The following is a 20,172-nucleotide window of genomic DNA, read 5'->3' as shown; positions in this document are numbered from 1 at the left end:
TCTTTCCTTTCTTCTTTTTATCTTTGTCTTCCGAGTCCTGTTCCTTCACCTCTATCTTCTTTCCCCTCCGTACTCCTTTTTCTTGCCTTTCTCTCATCTTTCTTTTCCTTCTCTCTTATCTTTCATTTTTTCTCCCGTTCTTTTTTTTTTTTTTTCATATTTTGCAACTTGGATGGCTAAAGGAGAGAGAGAGAGAGAGAGAGAGAGAGAGAGGTTGGTACTATATCAGATAATGAGCTTAAAAGATAATTATTAATCTCTATTTCTTTTAGGTGATGCCTTTCTTTCTTTTTCTGAGCATTATCGGATGATTTTCTTCGGCTTAGAAGGGACTCCTTGATATGATGTGGTCTTGATTTCTTATTTTATTAAAAAAGGATGAATAAAAAGGTCACTTCCTGTAGAACATCTCTCTTTCAAGGTAACTTCCAAAAAGGAAAAGAAAGGTAGAGACAAGGAGAATCTTAGCTGCAGTGCTCATCTCGGTAATTCATGCCTCTGAGGCGCGTTATTCACCAGGAACTTGAGATACAAGGCCACTATATCATCAAGGGTATCATAGTTACTTCCCACAGGAATTAATTTTATCTACCATGAACATCTGAATCTACTTGGCAACAGCCAAATACTTCAATAAAACTCAAATAACTGCTGAGCAGTATGAATTTATGTTCTTAAGAGTATTATGTTCAGTGTTTTTGATAGTATCAATGTTAAGCATATCTACTGATGATTTCTCTGCATTTGCCAACTACAATAGTTCTTTCAATTTTATTTGGCCCAGTTTTTCGCGTTTTAGCAGGTTTATTTCACTCTTAGCATAATAAGGCAAGACGTCGGCTATACATCCTATCCATAGCGCTTCCTCATGAATAGGACAATATTCAAGTGCAAACCTATTATTGCAGTTCTAAATCCAAGATGGGATGAAGGCAGTTTTAAGTCTTAGGGCAAAAAAGGTATAGTACGAGTATAACCACAATCTCTCCTTCCTTCTGTTTTTGCATCCTTCTGTGCGTTCCTTGCTTCCATCTCCTCGTCATTCCACACCATTCTTGTCTTCGTACGTGTACCTTATACTGCCACGTATTGTACATGTTTATTTCAGTTTTACTCCTTGAATTACAAAGCGTATTTAACTAGTTTCCAAACGATTTCATTCAATTTAGTAATGATCTTTCTTATTAAAAAGGTTAATGAAGGCCATATTTAACTACTTTCTCAAAAACTCATCCCTGCTCCAAGTAAAGTCGAGTCTTAACACACACACACACACACACACACACACACACACACACACACACACACACACACACACACACACACACACACACACACACACACACACACACACACACACACACACACACACACACACACACACACACACACACACACACACACACACACACACACACACACACACACACACACACACACACACACACACACACACACACACACACACACACACACACACACACACACACACACACACACACACACACACACACACACACACACACACACACACACACACACACACACACACACACACACACACACACACACACACACACACACACACACACACACACACACACACACACACACACACACACACACACACACACACACACACACACACACACACACACACACACACACACACACACACACACACACACACACACACACACACACACACACACACACACACACACACACACACACACACACACACACACACACACACACACACACACACACACACACACACACACACACACACACACACACACACACACACACACACACACACACACACACACACACACACACACACACACACACACACACACACACACACACACACACACACACACACACACACACACACACACACACACACACACACACACACACACACACACACACACACACACACACACACACACACACACACACACACAGGCCTCACGTATATTTCCACGCTTCATAGTACCTGAAATTTATGTTCCTCCCTCAATATCTTGTTTTCTCTCACCATCTGATATCACTGGACGTCGCATAACCTCTCCCTCTCTCTCTCTCTCTCTCTCTCTCTCTCTCGCTCTCTCTCTCTCTCTCTCTCTCTCTCTCTCTCTCTCTCTCTCTCTTATTTCCTTACCTGGTTCACCTTACTCTTCCTCACCCCCCTTTAACACACAAACACGCATAAGATATGACTTTAGTAATCCGATTGTGCCTTCCCTCTGAAAAACTGCTAATTGCTGATGCGAGTACTCTTAGCTCTGGAAAATCTGAGAGAGAGAAACCATCGCATTTCTTTTACCATGGGTGTCGGCCACTCCTGTTTCCATTAGTTAAATATTAAGGCGAATGGTACCAAACATTAACTGCAGAGGACTAAGAATGTCGCTTGGTGTTTCTTTGTACTTAATAATTGCCCTTTGTATCATGTGGTAATTTCTTATTTTAGAGGAAAGGAAATTAACGACTGCTCTTTTTTTTTTTCCTTGCAATAACGTCTGTGCTGGAACTAAATAAAGCTTTATTATTTTTTATGGTGTTGCATGTAAGCTCTTAAGGTGTTACAAACGACTATATATCTTTGCACATAAGGGGAAATAGATCATCTGTTCTCGTTAACATGCTGGATAACTCTCGCATTACTATTCCTTTTCTTATTCCTGAATTCCTTAATACCCCACGTGCTATACCTCGTTCACTCAAGCCAGTCACGAGGAGCCCAGAAACAGCCTGAAGGTTGCTGCTGATTGCTGATACAGTACTAGGCGTGGTAGCGGACAGTAAGGTGTTCCCGATCAGTTTGACTATGGTAGTTCTCCGGTGCTTCACGCAGTTCATTCGGAATGTACATTATTTGTTCTTTATTAAATCCGTATATTACATACATTGCAGTGTACCTAAGACAGTCACTGCCGTACAACAAGGCCTGAGAGGCGCCGTTAACAGTGGATAAGGAATGGTAACGACCTCTGTCCCTCAGTCGGTACTACGGGTAAGGTGAGCGTGTGACCAGTGGTTCATAGTTACACTGACTACTATCCCATCACTCTCCCACCAACCCTACCATCCCACTTTTACCCTGTTGCGTTGGCCAGTCATAGGCGTCCATCCATTCGTCTCAAATGACTGAGTTAAGTGAATACCCTATAGTAAGACATAAGCCTGGAACGACTGGTGATGCATTGATGGCAATTCGTGGTAAAAATGAATCTAATCTTGCTTGATCTTTATATAAAGTTTATGGTAACTTGAGGAGAAAACTCTAACGTTGCCTTATTTTCCTATAATTTGGTCAAAAATTAAAGAGGGTCTAACCTATCTTTATTTCCAGTGACGCTGAACATAGTGGACACAAATGACTTGCGACGCGACAGTGACCTAAGGTACAGGTTTTACGCTCGAGTGCAGCACAATCAGTAACCCCACTCGCAGCATCTCATTGAAGACGATTTTACTCTGCTTCGGGGAGAATATTCGAACTTGTGGGATTAGATATAGCCTTTAATCCCGTCTTTCAGAAAACCCTTCGATAAGCTGAATGAAATCGTCTGGGGGTAGCTCTTTCCAGCACTCTCTCTCCATCTTCATCCCCGCACTTTTCTGTCCATCATCAACAAGTTACCTGACTCAAAGGTTCTATATATTTCCAGTGATGCCGAACATAGTGGACACGGAGAGCTCTGGGGACGTGACTGTGGCTGAGGGTGCGAACATAACGCTAGGGTGCAGCGCCACCGGCATCCCCACCCCCACCATCACATGGAGGAGGGAAGACAACCTTAAGATTAACCTCAACAAGACACACCAGGGTAAGCCAGTAATTCTTAGGACCATTTTAGGTATCACTGCATATTTCGTAGCACTTGCTTAGTGATCTATTTTGCATATTAAATATTGGTCTTCTCTCGTATGTGACCCAGACAGCTTTGTCGATACTACAGATGTATGCATAACAACCAAGAGAAAATCATGAATTACTTTTTTTTTTTTTTTTAAATGTAAGGAAGAAAGAACCAAAGGCTAGAAGCCAACATGGCTGTTCTCTCAAAGAAAAAAATAAAAGCCAAATTCAAGATCTATTCATTTCGAAATGCCTGGACACACTGTGCTTAAAAGACTGGAGGTCAAAGACAGTAGGAAATACGAACAGAGGAAGCCATTCCAGAGTTGACCTGTTACATACATGAAAGTCTAGGAGTAACGGTTAACTCGCAATGGGGAGCTGGATAGAAAAGGGATGAGAGAATGCTGCCAGACGGATGGTGCACACCCGCCGTAGTGGTGGAGGGATACAAGCAAACATTTCAGAGGAACAGTGACCATTGATGTAACAATAGAAAAGAGATAAAGATGCAACAGTTTGGCGAAGAGACGGAGGTTGAAGGGAACCAGTAAGAGGAGGAGAGTTAATGAGACGAGAAGCCTTTGACACTCCCTTGTTGAGATTAGCTGTATATGTGGATCCTCCCCACACATGAGAATTGTACTCGACACAGGGGCGAGTAGTACGCTTATAACTGTAAAGTCAAAAACTGAGCAAGGATAAAGAAGGTATGGAGTCGGCTTAGCACACCTATTCTCTTGGAAGCAAATTTAACAAGAGATGTAACATTATCATCCAAGATAAATCCCAAGAGAATGAAATCCCAAGTACACATTTGTTCATAAATGATGCAAGATTATCGTTAAAAACTAAAGGATGCACAGGAAGAAGATTTTGGCTGGTCGAAAGATGTAAGAACTGAGTTTTTGATGCATTAGAAAACAAGACGAGAGGCAAATGTGATGGTGAAGATAGAAACAACCTTGAATGGAGACTTCAGAGAAAGGAGAAACTGATAGGATGTGCTCGACCTTAGAAGTAAGAGAGTTATAGACTTTTTCATAGCCGGTAGAATTAGGGGATACGTACACATCACAGATATACGAGAACTGTTCAGAAAGTATTCGACCTTAGGCTCTAAAAAAATAAATAGCTACTCTGTTTAGCAAGGACACTAATCCCCCTCAAAGTAAGCCCCTTCTGACTTGACACACATAGCCCAGCTTTCTTTCCACTGCCTGGAACATTTTTCATAGTTATTTTTCGGTATCTCTTGGAGGTGCTTCGTCGCATTCGTTATGATCATTTCTCTTGTCTCAAATCGGGAACCCTTCAGGGGAGTTTTGAGCTTGGGAAATAACCAAAAGTGGCACAGAGCCATGTCTGATGAGTAGGGTGCCTGCAGGACCTGCGGGATGATGTGCTTGGCCAAAAATTCCTCTATCTGTTGAGAAGAATGGGTAGAGGCATTGTCATTATGCAGCCTCTAACTTCCTGCATTCCAAAGGTCTAGTCTCTTCCGCCAAACTGAGTCACAAAGACGACGGATAACATCGAGGTAATAATGTTTGTTGACAGTCTGACCTTCTGTTGCGTATTCGTGACGCACAACACCATGGGAGTCGAAAAAAATTATCAACATCCGAGTGCACTTCACCTTCTTGCGAATCTGTCGTGTTTTTCTGGCCGAGGCGACCCTGCATGCTTCCACTGAGACGAGTGCGCTTTGGTTTCTGGGTCGTACCTGTACACCCAAGTCTCATCGCCAGTAATAACAGTCTTCAGAAAGTCTGGATCGTGATTTGCACACTCCAACATGTCTTGAGCAATGTTCATCCGAGAGAAGAGATCATGACGAATGCAATGAAGCACCTGCAGGAGATACTGGCAACAGACATTGAAAAATGTTTCAGGCAGTGGAAAGAATGCAGGACTACGTGTGTCAAGTCAGAAGGGAGCTACTTTGAGGGAAATTATTGTCTCCCTCACTAATCGGATGCTTTCTGAACAGACCTTTTATTTAGACAGAGAATGACAGGATAGCCGAAACCAGAGCATGGAAAATTCAGAGAACTCAGGTTCAGGAACACGAAGGCAAGATAATTGTTGCTGTGTACATTCTAACAACAGCCACCTTTGGCTTTGAAGTGATTATAGAGAAAGCAGGAGGATACAGAGAAGGATTTGTTGTCAGTCCCCTCAGACAGCTGGCTCTGCGAGGAAGAGAATGGGAAGCTCAGAAGAGAAGGGGTAGTGTTCAACAGAGAGGAATTTAGAGGAAATGCCACGGATGTTATAGAAATTAACAGAGCGAGTCTGACAATGGTTCCATGCATCTCACTTGGTCGTCACCGGAGGAGGGGAGGACGGTGGGGGCCTCTATGGTCCCCCACCCCTGGGAACTCCAAGGCCCGATGTTGAGTCGCCATTGTTTTCTGATTTTGGAACAGGAAGTGTGGTATGTAAAGTTCATATCGTTTGGCGTTAACAGTTAGAGGAAACTGTGTAGCAGTGTATGTTCGCCTACTTCCTGCTCTACTGAAACAATGAAAATATTCAGCAAAGAGAGATGGCCAGAAGCTAGTCCCTAGGGCTGGTTAAACTGGACCTTCAGCTCTCCCTGTCGCCAGTCTTCAATCCACTTTGGGAGTACCGAGCTGTTTGCTAGGCGCTACAGTCTACTTCCTGTAAATTCAGTATGCATAATTAATTGCTAAGAAAAACATGCTGAGAATTTCCATTCGACCAGGAACACAGCACATTATATTCTGTAGGTCTTACACCCGTATTCATGAAACTTGGATTGTGAAGGCGTATGTATGCACCCAGCTTCAGATAACTAATTAGTGAAATCAGTGTAAATTATGTTTCATCATGAATCATATTTGGACTTTCCACCCTACTGCTCAATTTACTTCATAACGTAGTGTAAAAGCTAATCATATTTGGATCTCACAACAAAACTGCCAATGACAGTAAAATAAATGGACAAATATATGCCTGTCTTCTCAGATTTAAGAATACGACCTTAAGGAGGATAATGATCATGCAAAGGGGCCATAATAATAGAGCCAAATATGCTAATTCAATTACAGTAGCAACTGCAGTTTGGAAATTTACGACCAGTCAATGTACTAGGTTCGACAAATTTATCAGTGGAATTTTTAATGCCGTTTTGGTCATCATATTGTGAGGCATTTTAGGTTTTTGAAATTTTTTATCCCGTCTCCCCTATTCCAGAACTCGCCAAGAACTGTCCCCAGCAGTGTCCATTACCATGTAGGTACCCACCTCCACTCTCGCGATTATCTGTCCATCATCATTACCATTTCTTCTCTTTGGCTCTTTCTACAATTGCTTCCTATTCATTTTCACTCTCACAATTTTCGATTGATTACCACTACCCTTTTTCTCATTTTTATCTCCCTAGCACTCTTCCTCATCACTTCTCTGCTTGTACTCTCACAGTTTTCTTTCCAACATCACTAACTTTCCTCCACTTTTTTCTCTCGTCAGTGAAGGCATACAAAGGCCCTCGTCTCCAGCTATCGCGAGTAAGCCGGATGGACATGGCTGCCTACCTGTGCATCGCCAGCAATGGAGTCCCGCCTATAGTCAGCAAGAGGATGAAAGTTAGTGTAGACTGTGAGTACCAAGGAAGAGGTTCCTAAGATTGTAAGATGTTATGATCTATTTGTTTTATATTGTTTGTTATTTAGTGCCTAGTCCAAAATATACTTTAACTGTTGTAATTACCGTTACTACTACTACTACTATTATTATTATAATTATTATTATTAAATTTTGGCGCCTAGTGGTTTAGTTGGTAATTAATGCGCTCCTATCGGATTGACCCGGTGAAGGTTTATATCCAAGGGGTGGTTGGGGTTGATTGCCTATATAATGCTACCCAGGGATGGGTGTGGCTGGTCACTCTCATCTTAAATGTCGGGACCAACTGTCTAGCCCCGGGCTCCTACGCTCTTCATGGGGCAATGTAGGATTGGATGACGGATGGATGGATGGATTATTATAATGATAGTAATTAAATAATAATAATAATAATAATAACAACAACTCTTATTATCCTCCTCCTTCCTCCTCCTCCTCCTCCTCCTCCTCCTCCTCTTTCATCTTTCTTCTTATTTTTCATCTTCAGCCTAGATCTTACCAGGAAGTAAGTTAGTGTTGACTGTGAATTGATTAACGTCAGGAATTTTCATTCTTTCTCTCTCTCTCTCTCTCTCTCTCTCTCTCTCTCTCTCTCTCTCTCTCACACACACACACACACACACACACACACACACACACACACACACCTTAAAATTCACTGTGCTTCTTGTTATCATCCTTTCACACCTCCCCTCAGAGCCTTCAAACCTTTCTTTATCTTCCCTTCTCTCTATTTCTTCCCTAGCGTTTCTTTCATCTCACTAGCTTTTTATTTTTTTTTTTACACCTGAACTCTCACCTTCTTTCTTCAGCTTTCGTTCATTACCTTTTACACTTTTCTTGAGCTTGCCCTGAACGTCTTTCTTCTTGTCCCTTTGTCTTCTGCTGTTTCATTTTTTTTTTTGTCCTAGTCTCCAGCTTTACTATTTCGACCTCTTTCCATTGCTTGATCTCTCTCTCTCTCTCTCTCTCTCTCTCTCTCTCTCTCTCTCTCTCTCTCTCATGAACTATATACACCTTGACTATTCTGAATGGTGCTTAAATACTACTAGTAATTATTCCTGCTTCTCCAAATACTTTTCATTAACTTTATCTTGATTCACCCAGGATCAGTCACCTCCAGCCAGTCTAACACTATTTTACCCAGCTTTACAATACCCACATATCACTCACAGGTCATTGGATAAATCTCCTTTACACTACACCACAGAGATTCATGTTAGACTGACACCTTTACACACCAACACTTCTTCACTGTTTTACTATGGAATATCTCTTTTAACCCATTAGCTCCCAGAATTCCTGTGTGAGGGATTTTACTGCAAGGACACTAAGCTTACCGCGCTCCGCCTATCGGCTCACAGTCGCGAAGCTCATAGGTCCCTACCCCGGGGTTTCCTGCTTTATTAAATTTTGAAAATGCCCAGTTCCGTCCTATATTAAAGACGCTGGGCACAAATGGGTTAAGGTGAATACAATGTTCTGCATTAGTAAAAACTCGTGTAAACCACCTACGGCGGCCTGCACTCGTTTAATCCTTCACCCACTGTATATTTTTCGGAACGGTGAAAGAAATTAAATATGTATAAAATAAATATGTGGTAAGGCGCGAAGCAAATGGACTTAACTCTATTAGAGAGAACAAAATATTAAGTTTCAGCTTTATTAATTTTGCAAAAAAAAAAAAAAAAAAAAAAAAATCAGAACTTTGAAAACAAAAAAAAATATATACAATATCTGGCGTGATAGGGAGTGTTCCTCCAAGTTTCATCAAAATCGGGCCATGGGTCTAGAAGAAGTAACTGGATACACCTTTATACAGACAGACAATGGACCATTATTATATACATGTTTTTATAAAAAGGACTTAGTCGTACTGGAAGTTGATGGGAACTACTAAAAGCCTCTCCTAAGTTGATTATGACTGTCTGGCAGTGTGAAGAATTGAATGAAATAATGCGTCATCTCAGTGGAAAGAGTAGATAATAGTTTTTCTCCTTAGAAGTCCAATAAGGAGTAAACAGGCAGTTCTTTCATATACCTGACCTCTAGTGACACAAACAAACCTCTCCAGATTGAAGTCTCTCCTAAATTGAATGAAATATAATGTCCGTTGCAAGAAAAGTAAATGAGGCTTTGTAGTGCTTAGTCGGTTAGGATACACTGGTGTATCAGGGATGACTGTCTTTCAAAACCTATTAACCCCCACCTGCATGATGACAGCTTTATCAGTGCATTCATGACTTCTTTTTATCGCCGTATACATGTTATCACCCTTTATCACTCTTTAATCGACGTGTGTGTCTGTTCTTCTGTTTGTCTGTGTGTTTGTCTGTGACATTAATAACCGAAACAGTTGTTATCCGATTATAACCAAACTTTGTGGAGATGTTGACGATCAGGCAAAGGGTTGACCTATTGTTTCTGAGAACAATAAATCAGAGGGCTAGGACACAGGACTAGGCCAAAGTTACAGTTATCAGTGTCAAGTAAAACAGTTTTTATGCTTTTATTCAGCTCAGACCAAACTTGGGGATGGGCTGAGAGTATGACAAGAACGAAGGGTTTCGAATTTGAAAGCAATCAGTCGAAGGTCAAGGTTACATGGCAAGGTCATAGTTCAACCACTGTGTCTCTATGTGAACAAAATAACTACAGTGGTTTTGATTTGACTGAACTATACTTGGCAGAATGGTTGACCTATTTTTTAAACAATAAGGGTAAGGTTATTGTAAAATTGCAAGCTTAAATTACAGTTTTTATCTGATACACAAAACTTTCTGCATGGCTTCAAAGTAAGGTAAGGATAAGGAGATTCGGCTACGAGAACATTCAGTCAAAATCAAAGGGAAGAGCTCGAAGGTCATAGGGCAAGGTTGACTCAAACAGTTTTGATCAGATTTTTACCTGACTTGGTGGAAACGTTAAAGTTCGGACAAGGATGAAGTGATCTGATATTGAGAGCAATCGATTGAAGTTCAAAGTCACAAGGCAAAGTTAAATACTCGACCCTTCGATTGATTTGGCTGACACGGGTGTTGCACTGTCTAAGTGGAATTTCTTATTTTTCCTTTAATCTCCTCGCCATTTTTTCCCCTCAAGGTAGGAAAGTGTCTCGGAATGAAAGGAGTAAGATAATAAATATAGTCCACTTGGGGATACAGATGGTTTTGCCAACTTCATCCGGCGATGTCAGTATCGCAGAGTTGCTTATGTACAGGCAGGAGCATACCCGTAAGGAGTATCACATTAAGAACAGTATAAGAGCACACATAGCTCGTATACTGGCACCAGTATCTTATTTTGTCATATACCTCTTTGTTTAGCTATGTGTCTATCAACAGACCCCCAGTGCTTGCGTTCATCATCTTAACCCCTTTTCCTGTTATAATAGCTACCGTGGGCAGGTTTCAGCAATAGGGACAAGAAAACATAATGTTTGTGAACCTACTTACCTCTTGCATTGTGCCATATACGTCTTTTGGATCACCATTTCTGCTGTCGTGGTTTTCATCTCCACCCCTTTCAATGATGTTTTGACTACAAATGTCGCTCTCGCAACTCCAGTGGGACTGGGCTATACCATAGACTGCCATGCAAAAAAAAAAAAAAAAAAAAAAAAAAAAAAAAATGCAATCCTTCTTTTGTGCAAGAATTAAAACACTTCATCCTTCCAGTTTTTCATCGTTCGTGCCTCGCTTTCCCACGCACTCACACATCATAATATACACCATTTTCATTATCCTTGTCACAACTGCTCCCTGCATTAATATCATACTTTAAATACACACATTCTTCTGGTTTTCTTAAATACAGACTTTCCTATTCCTCATCAAACAAGGATTTTAGGATAATTTTTTCATATTTAATAAGTCCATCTGCATATATTCCACAACAGTCCCACTTCCACTTCTTTCACTCTAGATTTCTCGTACTAATACCATACCATCGGAATTGCATTATACATTATGTGGGCACCAGACCTCATGCAGTCCTTTTGGGGCCTGTTTTCAGTTTCCTTTTTGTATTACGTCCTCATTTTATCACATTTATTTCTTCTTTGTAATACTATAGTTTTAATTTACTTTTCAGAAGCCTCTAGCCTCTTCGTCACAGCACTACGAAACTATTTATTTTACTAATTCACGTCTTTCTCCTTTCATCAGCATTTCAGTTTTTTTAATCACCTCCTCTCTCAACAACAATACTACGATTGATCCATAATGATAATTAGAAAAAATGAGGGGAATGAAAACAGGAAAATGCATAACTTTTTTTTATTTAACTTTTAATTAACCATTCCGTGACCGAAACGAACCTAATTTTCATTTTCCAACTAATGTTGGACGATTTTTTCAGTTGAGAATGAATTCAGTATATTAGGTGTTAATGCTGTAACCATTAGCCTATTAATGTTTGGGCCAGACCTAATGTATTGTTTCAAATAAAGCCAGAGAACCTAACGTCCTACATGTCTACCGTCTTTTTCCGGCCGTGTGGTAGGAAGCAATATTTGGCCACAGGGAGCATGCTTTTTCACTTGCAGCCGCACGAGGCATGGGGAAGTCCAGCCACGTATACCACGGCACACGGGGGACTGTCCTGGGTGACTCATCATCAGTGGAAGAGGAGGTAGAGTCTTGGTGGGCTGGGGTGGTTAGGAGAGGGCTAAGACAGATACAAAAAGCAGACAGAGGATAGTGGCTGTAGACGGTGGAGGGTGTAGGCTAGAAAGGGGCTAGGACAAACACAAGACGCAAATGGTGACGCAGAGGATAGTGGCAGAAGAAAGTTGTATTGTGTAGGTTAAGTCCTTTGGTAAGAGGATGTGATAGTTTAGTGTACTCTTACTATCTCCAGACGATTTTATTCACTGAAGGAAAACCTCAAGTACTGAAGGAATTACTACCAAGTATAAAAAGTGCCTTCTTAACTGAATACAGCCGTCAGGAGACAGCAAAAATCATAGTCAAGGAGAATAGGGTAGACACAAGACACAGACGGTAAAAAAGATGATACTTATGACAACTGTATGTTGGACATACAAAACACCAACGATAACAGATGACATTAGTAGTAGTATACAGTAGTATGGTAAGACATATACAAAACACAGATAGCAAAGCAAGATAGTGGTTACAGGCAGTGGAGCTGTAGAACAGATACAAGGCACAGACGGTAAAAATAAAAACAGCGATCGTAGTCAGTGGTATAGTTTCAGTTACTAGAAGGGTAGGAAAGATACATGGTACAAATGGTGATAAACAAACAATGGCAATGGTGTTGTGGTAGAGGGATATTTTGGATATTTGACTTGCAGCCAGGTATTAATATGCGAGCTTCTAATTTAACGAACTCAGTGGCATTCAGTGGAACTCAGACCTCGCGAGAGCGACCTCTATGCGTAAGACCAGTGTTATCATCAATGTCAGAGAGGCGGCGGGATGGGGACCGGAATGTGGTTGGTAACATTCCGTGCTTTCGTTTTTTGCCGGACTGTAGCAGGTTCGAATCTCGTTTCGACCAATAACTTTCAGGGACTCTCTTTCACAGCCATTTTTGGCCACTGTTCAGCTGCCCTCTGTCAAGTCACATACTGTTCTCCTTGGCCCTCAATGACCATGTTGTCATTAGTGATGAGACCGAAGAGGGCGTGAAAGACTGACTATGAGAATGTATGCTAGTGAGTTGGAGGAAGAGGGGGGGGGTGGAGGAAGACCAAGGATGAGGTGGAAAGACGGAGTGGAGAGGTATGTGGATGAGAATTGTATGTGCAGAACTGAGGTCCGCCTGATTGCGGCAGAAAGGGTGACATGTATACCAGTTGATTGTGCCCCCCCCCCCCCAGCAGATGAAGGCATCTGGCTATTGACATAGAAATATTGGAGGAGTCAGCATAGGTTTCACTGACGTCTTGAGTACAGAAGTTTTGGGATCCTGATAATGTAGATATGTGACCGAGAACTCCCAAACAGGAACTCGTAAGTGCATCATTTTGTGCAATATCTAGGGGGCGCCACCGAAAGTTGGTCAAATATTCAATTTGTATGACATTTTAGTACGTCAACCAAATTAGTGCCAAATGATTCTTAGTAGGTTACCTTTTCAGAATTTGTCACTGTGTACTGTTTGTATCAGTATCGTTTTCTGTGACTGGCGACGGAAACAAGAATAAAGTAAAAAAAAAAATAATTATTTAATATCATGTCAGTTCCCCCTGTGATATGTGGCGAGTTTCCCTTTCCTCCCATTAGAGTGGAGACTGATATATTTCCTTCCCACGTGATAGTATCATATGGGCTTACATGAATAACAGATTGCAAAACTTTGTTTCTATTCCAGTTTACCATAACTCAGCTCTCTCTCTCTCTCTCTCTCTCTCACACACACACACACACACACACACACACTCAATATATAATGACCACCACCCCCCATTAACTCTCCTCACCTCAATGTCAGTTCCTCCGATGATGAGCATCCCGCACCAGCTGGTGGGAGCGCCCCTGGGCTACAGCGTCACCCTGGAGTGCACCATCGAGGCCCACCCACCCGCCCTCACCTACTGGACCCGCGGACAGGGCGTCATGCTTCACCACGGACGCAAATATCGTATATCGGAAAGGGTACGTCAAGATTACTGTATACTCTTCAGTCATTAACCGTATTATGCTTTCTTCCTACCCACTATTTTTTGAGTCATATTACACTAGACCTAAGTACTGAATATCAGAAAAGGTTTGTGGAGATTACTTAATTATTGTTGCGTACCGTATTCTTGCGTCAAGCTACACAAAGGATGGTATTAGGGCACAAAGAAGGATACTTTTAGGCTCCTCTAGCCCGCTGAATCAAACATGTGTAATTGGTTTATTCTTGCAACATTATTCTTTACTTTGCTTCAACGGGGCCCCAGATATGATATATCGGAAAGGATTCACTGTTACGTTTTCTTGGACGTGTGTGTGTGTGTGTGTGTGTGTGTGTGTGTGTGTGTGTGAAAAATAACTCAAAAAGTGTTCCTTCAGTTTTAATCAAATTTGGTGGGGGAGTTTAAGTATAGCCAAAGAGATGACATGCTGTTTTTTAGAACAAATGTCATTGGTCAAGGTCACAAGGTTAACTCAAAGTGTTCCCTAGCAAGGTCAACTAGAGCAGGCTTTATATGATTTAGACTAAACTTGGTGGAAGGATTGAGGGCAAGGGAAGAATGAAATTAATTTTGAGTGTAATCAGTCAAAGGTGAAGGATACGGGGCAGGGTCAGAGTTCAACCTGTGTGTCTGTATGTTAACAAAATAACTAAAACATTTTTGATCTCCTATGAATGAAGCTTGGCGGGAGAGTTGAGGGTCAGCCATGGGTTTCTTTTGCCCTATAATTTTACAGAACAATAGTAAGGTCACATAGCAAAGTCAATTTGAATACTTTTTTTTTTTATTATTATTTTGAACAAACATTGTTGAAGGGTTAAGGTTAAGGTGAGAGTAAAGGAATGCGATTTTGAAACTAAGCAATTAAATATAATGGTCACAGGGAAAGGTAAAAAATCGGGATCACAGTTAAAGGTCAACTTAAACCGTTTCGGCCCGATTTAGGCCAAACTATGAGAGTTCAGGGTATAGCAAGGATGAATGGATTTATTTTGAGAGCAACTGACTGGAGCTCGTCACAGGGCAAAGTCAAATGATCGGCCCTTTGACCAACTGGTGGGTGTGCAGGTATTAAACTCTCTGGGTGCCCCTTCTTGCTCTTGCAATTGTGTTCTTTATCCACACGACGAAGCCTTTCCCGCAGTTGACGTAATTTATTTTTTCTTGTTCTATTCATACTACAACCAGACGACTTTATTCGGCTGAAAAGAGAGTTTTCGATCTAGTGACTTAAGGTATATCTTGCCCTGAACTCTTCTGTAAAAGGGTCTCCCCAAATGTGAATAAAATCACATAGAGGTACTAAAAATAATACCACCTGATTCTACGAGCTAATGCAAATACTGTGTATCTTCAAAAATAATGCTTTTATGCGATTCATATTTTTTTTTCCACATACAGCTTGTATAGTCCATTCCAAATTAGATTTACACTACGCCACGACTCGCACACTTCCACACATGCCTATATTCCGATAGTCACACTCAGTTACACGTTATGGTGTTAGAATATAGTGCTATTGACGGATGTAAAAAGGCTAAGGTAGTGACCATGTTTAAGTCTAATTTAGAATGGACTGTAAAAACTTCATTCCTGTCGGTGTAGGATGCCTTCTAACACCCGTTCCACAGCAATTAATTGTGTATACTACTCCTTTGTATTACCCTCTGTGTTATTTATAGCTTTTTTAATTTTCGACCAAGTTTCCATCAGTATCACAAACGAGAACGCTGCCATACCAAATGCTGACATACACTGTTAAGGAAGAAGTTTCTGTGGTGCCTACTTAGCCTATCTAAATAATCTCTACGTGACCTCTGTGTTGTGCCTGCAGCAAGGTGAGGTGTCGTATCGGATGCACATGAAGCTGACCATCTCCAGCCTCAGGAGTGACGAGTATGGCACCTACAAATGTGTTGCCAAGAATTCCAGAGGGGAGACCGAAGGCAAAATCAACCTCTATGGTAGGTGTTATCAGTAGGGTATCAAGAATATTGCATCCTTATCATCATCATCATCATATATTCCACTACTAAAAATGGCGAACAGACCTCTCCAGTATACAAGCACACATTGCCACACCTCAAGCCGCCCCACCACACATACCCACACTTTTACACACATCACAGACATACCTCACACCTCCACAGCACACCTTCACACACACACACACACACACACACACACACACACACACACACACACACACACTTGCGCAGCGCACATTATCCCCCCTCCCCCCCACACGCACACCACACTGCCAACTCAAACTGCTCTCTCTCCCATCTCCCACCGCACAAATATTTTTGTAACATTCTGTGTCATGAAATTTAAGAACGTGAATAAGCAGATATATACTGAATTTTGTAACTAAAAAGAATTTCTGTTATATTGTCATCTCAGTCTCTTCTATATCCTTAATGCTCCAGCATGAAAATGTTGATAACTTTTATTTCAATGGATAATAGATTTCTTTTCACGTGAGAGGTAGTAATGTAGTTGCTCCAGGTGTCATGCAAGTAAATACTAGAAAATTTTTGTGTACATCAAGAGATGTATCAGCTGCCGTAATTCAAGGTTAGAAAATTATAAATAGTGATGGAATATGGTTTTGCGTGCATGTGCAATAAACATCTGTTCTGCAGCACTGGCAAGCATCGGTTATATTCTGTGGGCATTGATTCAAGGCCCTGACAAGTGGTTCATTTATATATATATATATATATATATATATATATATATATATATATATATATATATATATATATATATATATATATATATGATGTCATCACGGATGTAGACCAGTCACCTAATCTTATAAGTATCCGAACCCTATACCTTGCAGTGAATAGCTTGATATGAGACTGCTTGTGAGTCTCATATAATTTGTGACAATTTAATATCCATAGGGAAATTTATATTCACAGACTATTACCATGAGCCGTAGATTATCAACGCATACAATCTGGTTTTAATAGCATCCTCACTAGTATTGGTGGCTTAGTCTCTTCACTAAGCAGTCATTTAACGTCTTAGATTATGCTCTCTGTTTGTTCATTCTTGCTACCTTCAGACGAGTTTATTCAGGTTATTGAAGACCTTTCCTGCTAAAGGGTCAAAGAAAGCTGCATGTTAACCCTCCATTTCGAACAGTCTCCCTAACCTGAATAAATCTTGTGGCAACAGCAAGAAAAGAAATAAAACATGCCCAGCCTCTTCAGACCGGTGACAGCGTTTACCAATATATTCTTCTGGACGATTTCATTCAGCTCGGTTGAGCCGCTTCTACCTGAAGGGGTGAGATACAGCTTTAGTTAACCCATGGGGCACAAACACTGAGTCAAATAGTTGAGTGAAATCGTCCAGTGAAAGCCTGAATAAAAAGAAAAATACCTCATCGGGGTGAAATGGTAATAGCAACAAACTTCTCATTCACCCACAGAGACGGAGCCCCCCACCCAGACCCCTACCATCCCGCCATCCTACCTGGAAGAGATTTTCAAAGGTGAGTCATCCTTTGCCTTCTGGTCACAAGGACTCCTGAGTAAAGTGACAGCCTGAGGGAGGGCAAGAGAGGAGTGCTCTTTTCCCAGTGCTACTTACTGAGGAAATATAATTGCTCTTCATTCTAGTATCATCCTCATACTTACTCGTAATGAAAATTTTTAACGTTCCAGTCCAATGGTCTTTTTAATTATAGTCGTGGTAACCTTAAGGGATTATATTAATTTTTTTGAGGAAAAGAGGAGTGTTTTTTTCTTACTGTGGAAATATCACTGACCTTTAATCCAGTAACTCCATTTCGACCATACCTACAGTGCAAGAACAACATACTGTACAGTACGTTATAAAAGAGGTCACTGTGTTGATAACATGTGATGCGGTATATTTTCTGACATTTAGATATTGTTTACTGATACTAAGCCACTCTCACAATTTAAATACTAATTCGTAGCTCTTGGAAATTCGTCGAACCTTAACTGTGAGTCACTAGTCAGAACGACCCTGCAGTCTGACTACACTTGGCCATCAGTTGAGTTGAAAAGGATTAGGGATCTGTGTCAGGCGAGAATGAATAACGCGCTATAGTTTTTTCTTCCCCTTTTTACCCTCTTCTAACCAGACCTGCAGTACAAGACGACTAACAGTGTGTCGAGGAAGGGCGGTGATGGCGGGAAGCTGAGTCGCGAGAAGGCAGCTAAGGGCGATCTTTACGGGATGCCAAGATCTGACTACGACCCTGAGGACCTGGACGAACGGGTGATTCCGAGGTGGGAGGTGGGCAGGGTGTTGGAGGAGGAGAAGCGAAGGGAGAGGGCCCGTCAGGCACAGAGAGAAGGAGGCAAAGTGTGGGCAGGCTTCGGTATTGCCGCTTCAGGTGAGTCATACTTCAGACAATGGGAATGCATTGCCACAACTATGTGTAACTACCAGAAACATCTCAATCAAAACTACCACGTTCATCTCTGCTATTAATAACACTACCACGATCATCCTCAGAACTTTTCCACTGTCACATACACCACAATAACTCTCAAAGTTAATCACTGTTTCCTCTACTATTTGCAACACTGCCACTATGATCCATGCCAGTATGATCGCAATCATCCTTACAGCTCTACCACTATCACAGACATTACTGTACAGGTCAGAACCACCAGTCACCTCTATTATCTAATATACTATAGCAGTAGCCGTGTGTGTGTGTGTGTGTGTGTGTGTGTGTGTGTGTTTTGGGCAGCCGAAACTACACATTCAAATCGCACCAAAATTGGCACAATTATCGCAAAAAATTCGTTGATGTGAAAAAAACTTGGTCCCATCACGATTGAAAAACTTTTACTATATTAATGAGCGACCACATTTTGACCAGAAAACTCCGCTCCCGGCGCCCGGCATAGGATCTCCCTAGATTTTTTTGTTCATACCTACAACTAAAATAATTATGCTATAGCAGTAGCCGTGTGTCTGTGGGTGTATTTCGGACTTGCTTTCGGACAACTTGGGTTCCATTCCCGAAGCTGCAAATAACACGATCAATTGGTTAGCTGTAAACAATCCAAGTGACAACGTTAGACCAGAACAGCACATAAACGGACCATCATGGGACCTTCGATGTCGCTTTGACGGCCGATAATGACAACGGTAGACTAGAACAGCACATAAACGCGAGAGCCCTCCACAGGAGCAAGTGCAAGGGGCCCGAAGGGCCCACGAGCACTTTTTCAATACTATTACCATAATTCCTCGCACAATCAGTCACTGCCCAGCATCACAACCAGCATCACAACCATTACTTTCACCATCAACATCACTATTGCCAAGGTTACTTCCGCTATTAACACCGTTAATTCCACTATCAATAAGATTATTACCACAAACCTCCACGACTACCATGCCCACTGATACGATCACGATAAACATTGTCACCAATACTGCAAACACTACCAACCCCAATACATCCAGTACCAGTACACCTACTGTATATTCTCTTGTTGCAGATTTATGCCGGCATTCTTGTGTGTCCACCACAAACACCAACACCAACATCATGTTCACCTCCGATATTACTAACATCGTTATCAACATATATATATATATATATATATATATATATATATATATATATATATATATATATATATATATATATACAATGATGGAAATTCGATATATCCCATTGGATCCCAGCGGTGCTGGGCGAGGCATTGAACTGGGAGGATACTAAGTGTACCGCCCTCCGCCTGTCGGCTCATTGGTCCCTACCCGGGGTTCCCTACTTTATAAAGACTTGAAAAATCCCAGTTCTGTCCAATTCTCGGGACACTGGGCTCCAATGGGATATATACAGTATATCTATCTATCCATCTATCTATCTATATATGTATATATACTATAGCACTAGCCGTGTGTGTGTGTCTGTGTGTGTGTGTGTGTGTGTGTGTTTGGGGGGCACCTGAAACTACACATTCAAATCGCACCAAAACTG

General features: G+C 41.3%; 1 protein-coding gene across 1 annotated transcript in view; it reads left to right on the top strand.

Annotated features, from left to right (window-relative positions):
• The window catches only part of LOC145406446 (lachesin-like), a 334,573-nt gene extending 315,452 nt beyond the window's left edge, over window positions 1-19,121 (top strand). Inside the window, exons 4-10 of the mRNA XM_080277601.1 lie at window positions 3,684-3,842; window positions 7,373-7,501; window positions 13,991-14,154; window positions 16,015-16,144; window positions 17,626-17,688; window positions 18,307-18,561; window positions 19,057-19,121. Coding sequence (XP_080133727.1) covers window positions 3,684-3,842; window positions 7,373-7,501; window positions 13,991-14,154; window positions 16,015-16,144; window positions 17,626-17,688; window positions 18,307-18,561; window positions 19,057-19,121 — 965 coding nt within the window. The remainder of the gene's footprint in view (window positions 1-3,683; window positions 3,843-7,372; window positions 7,502-13,990; window positions 14,155-16,014; window positions 16,145-17,625; window positions 17,689-18,306; window positions 18,562-19,056) is intronic.
• Window positions 19,122-20,172: the final 1,051 nt, after the last annotated feature.

This window comes from Coenobita brevimanus, chromosome 70 (assembly GCF_032717465.1).
Source record: "Coenobita brevimanus isolate Jiangsu-jjx chromosome 70, ASM3271746v2, whole genome shotgun sequence".
NCBI lineage: Eukaryota > Metazoa > Arthropoda > Malacostraca > Decapoda > Coenobitidae > Coenobita > Coenobita brevimanus.
Note: the sequence above shows the minus strand (reverse complement) of the source record. Positions and strands in the feature narration are given on the sequence as shown.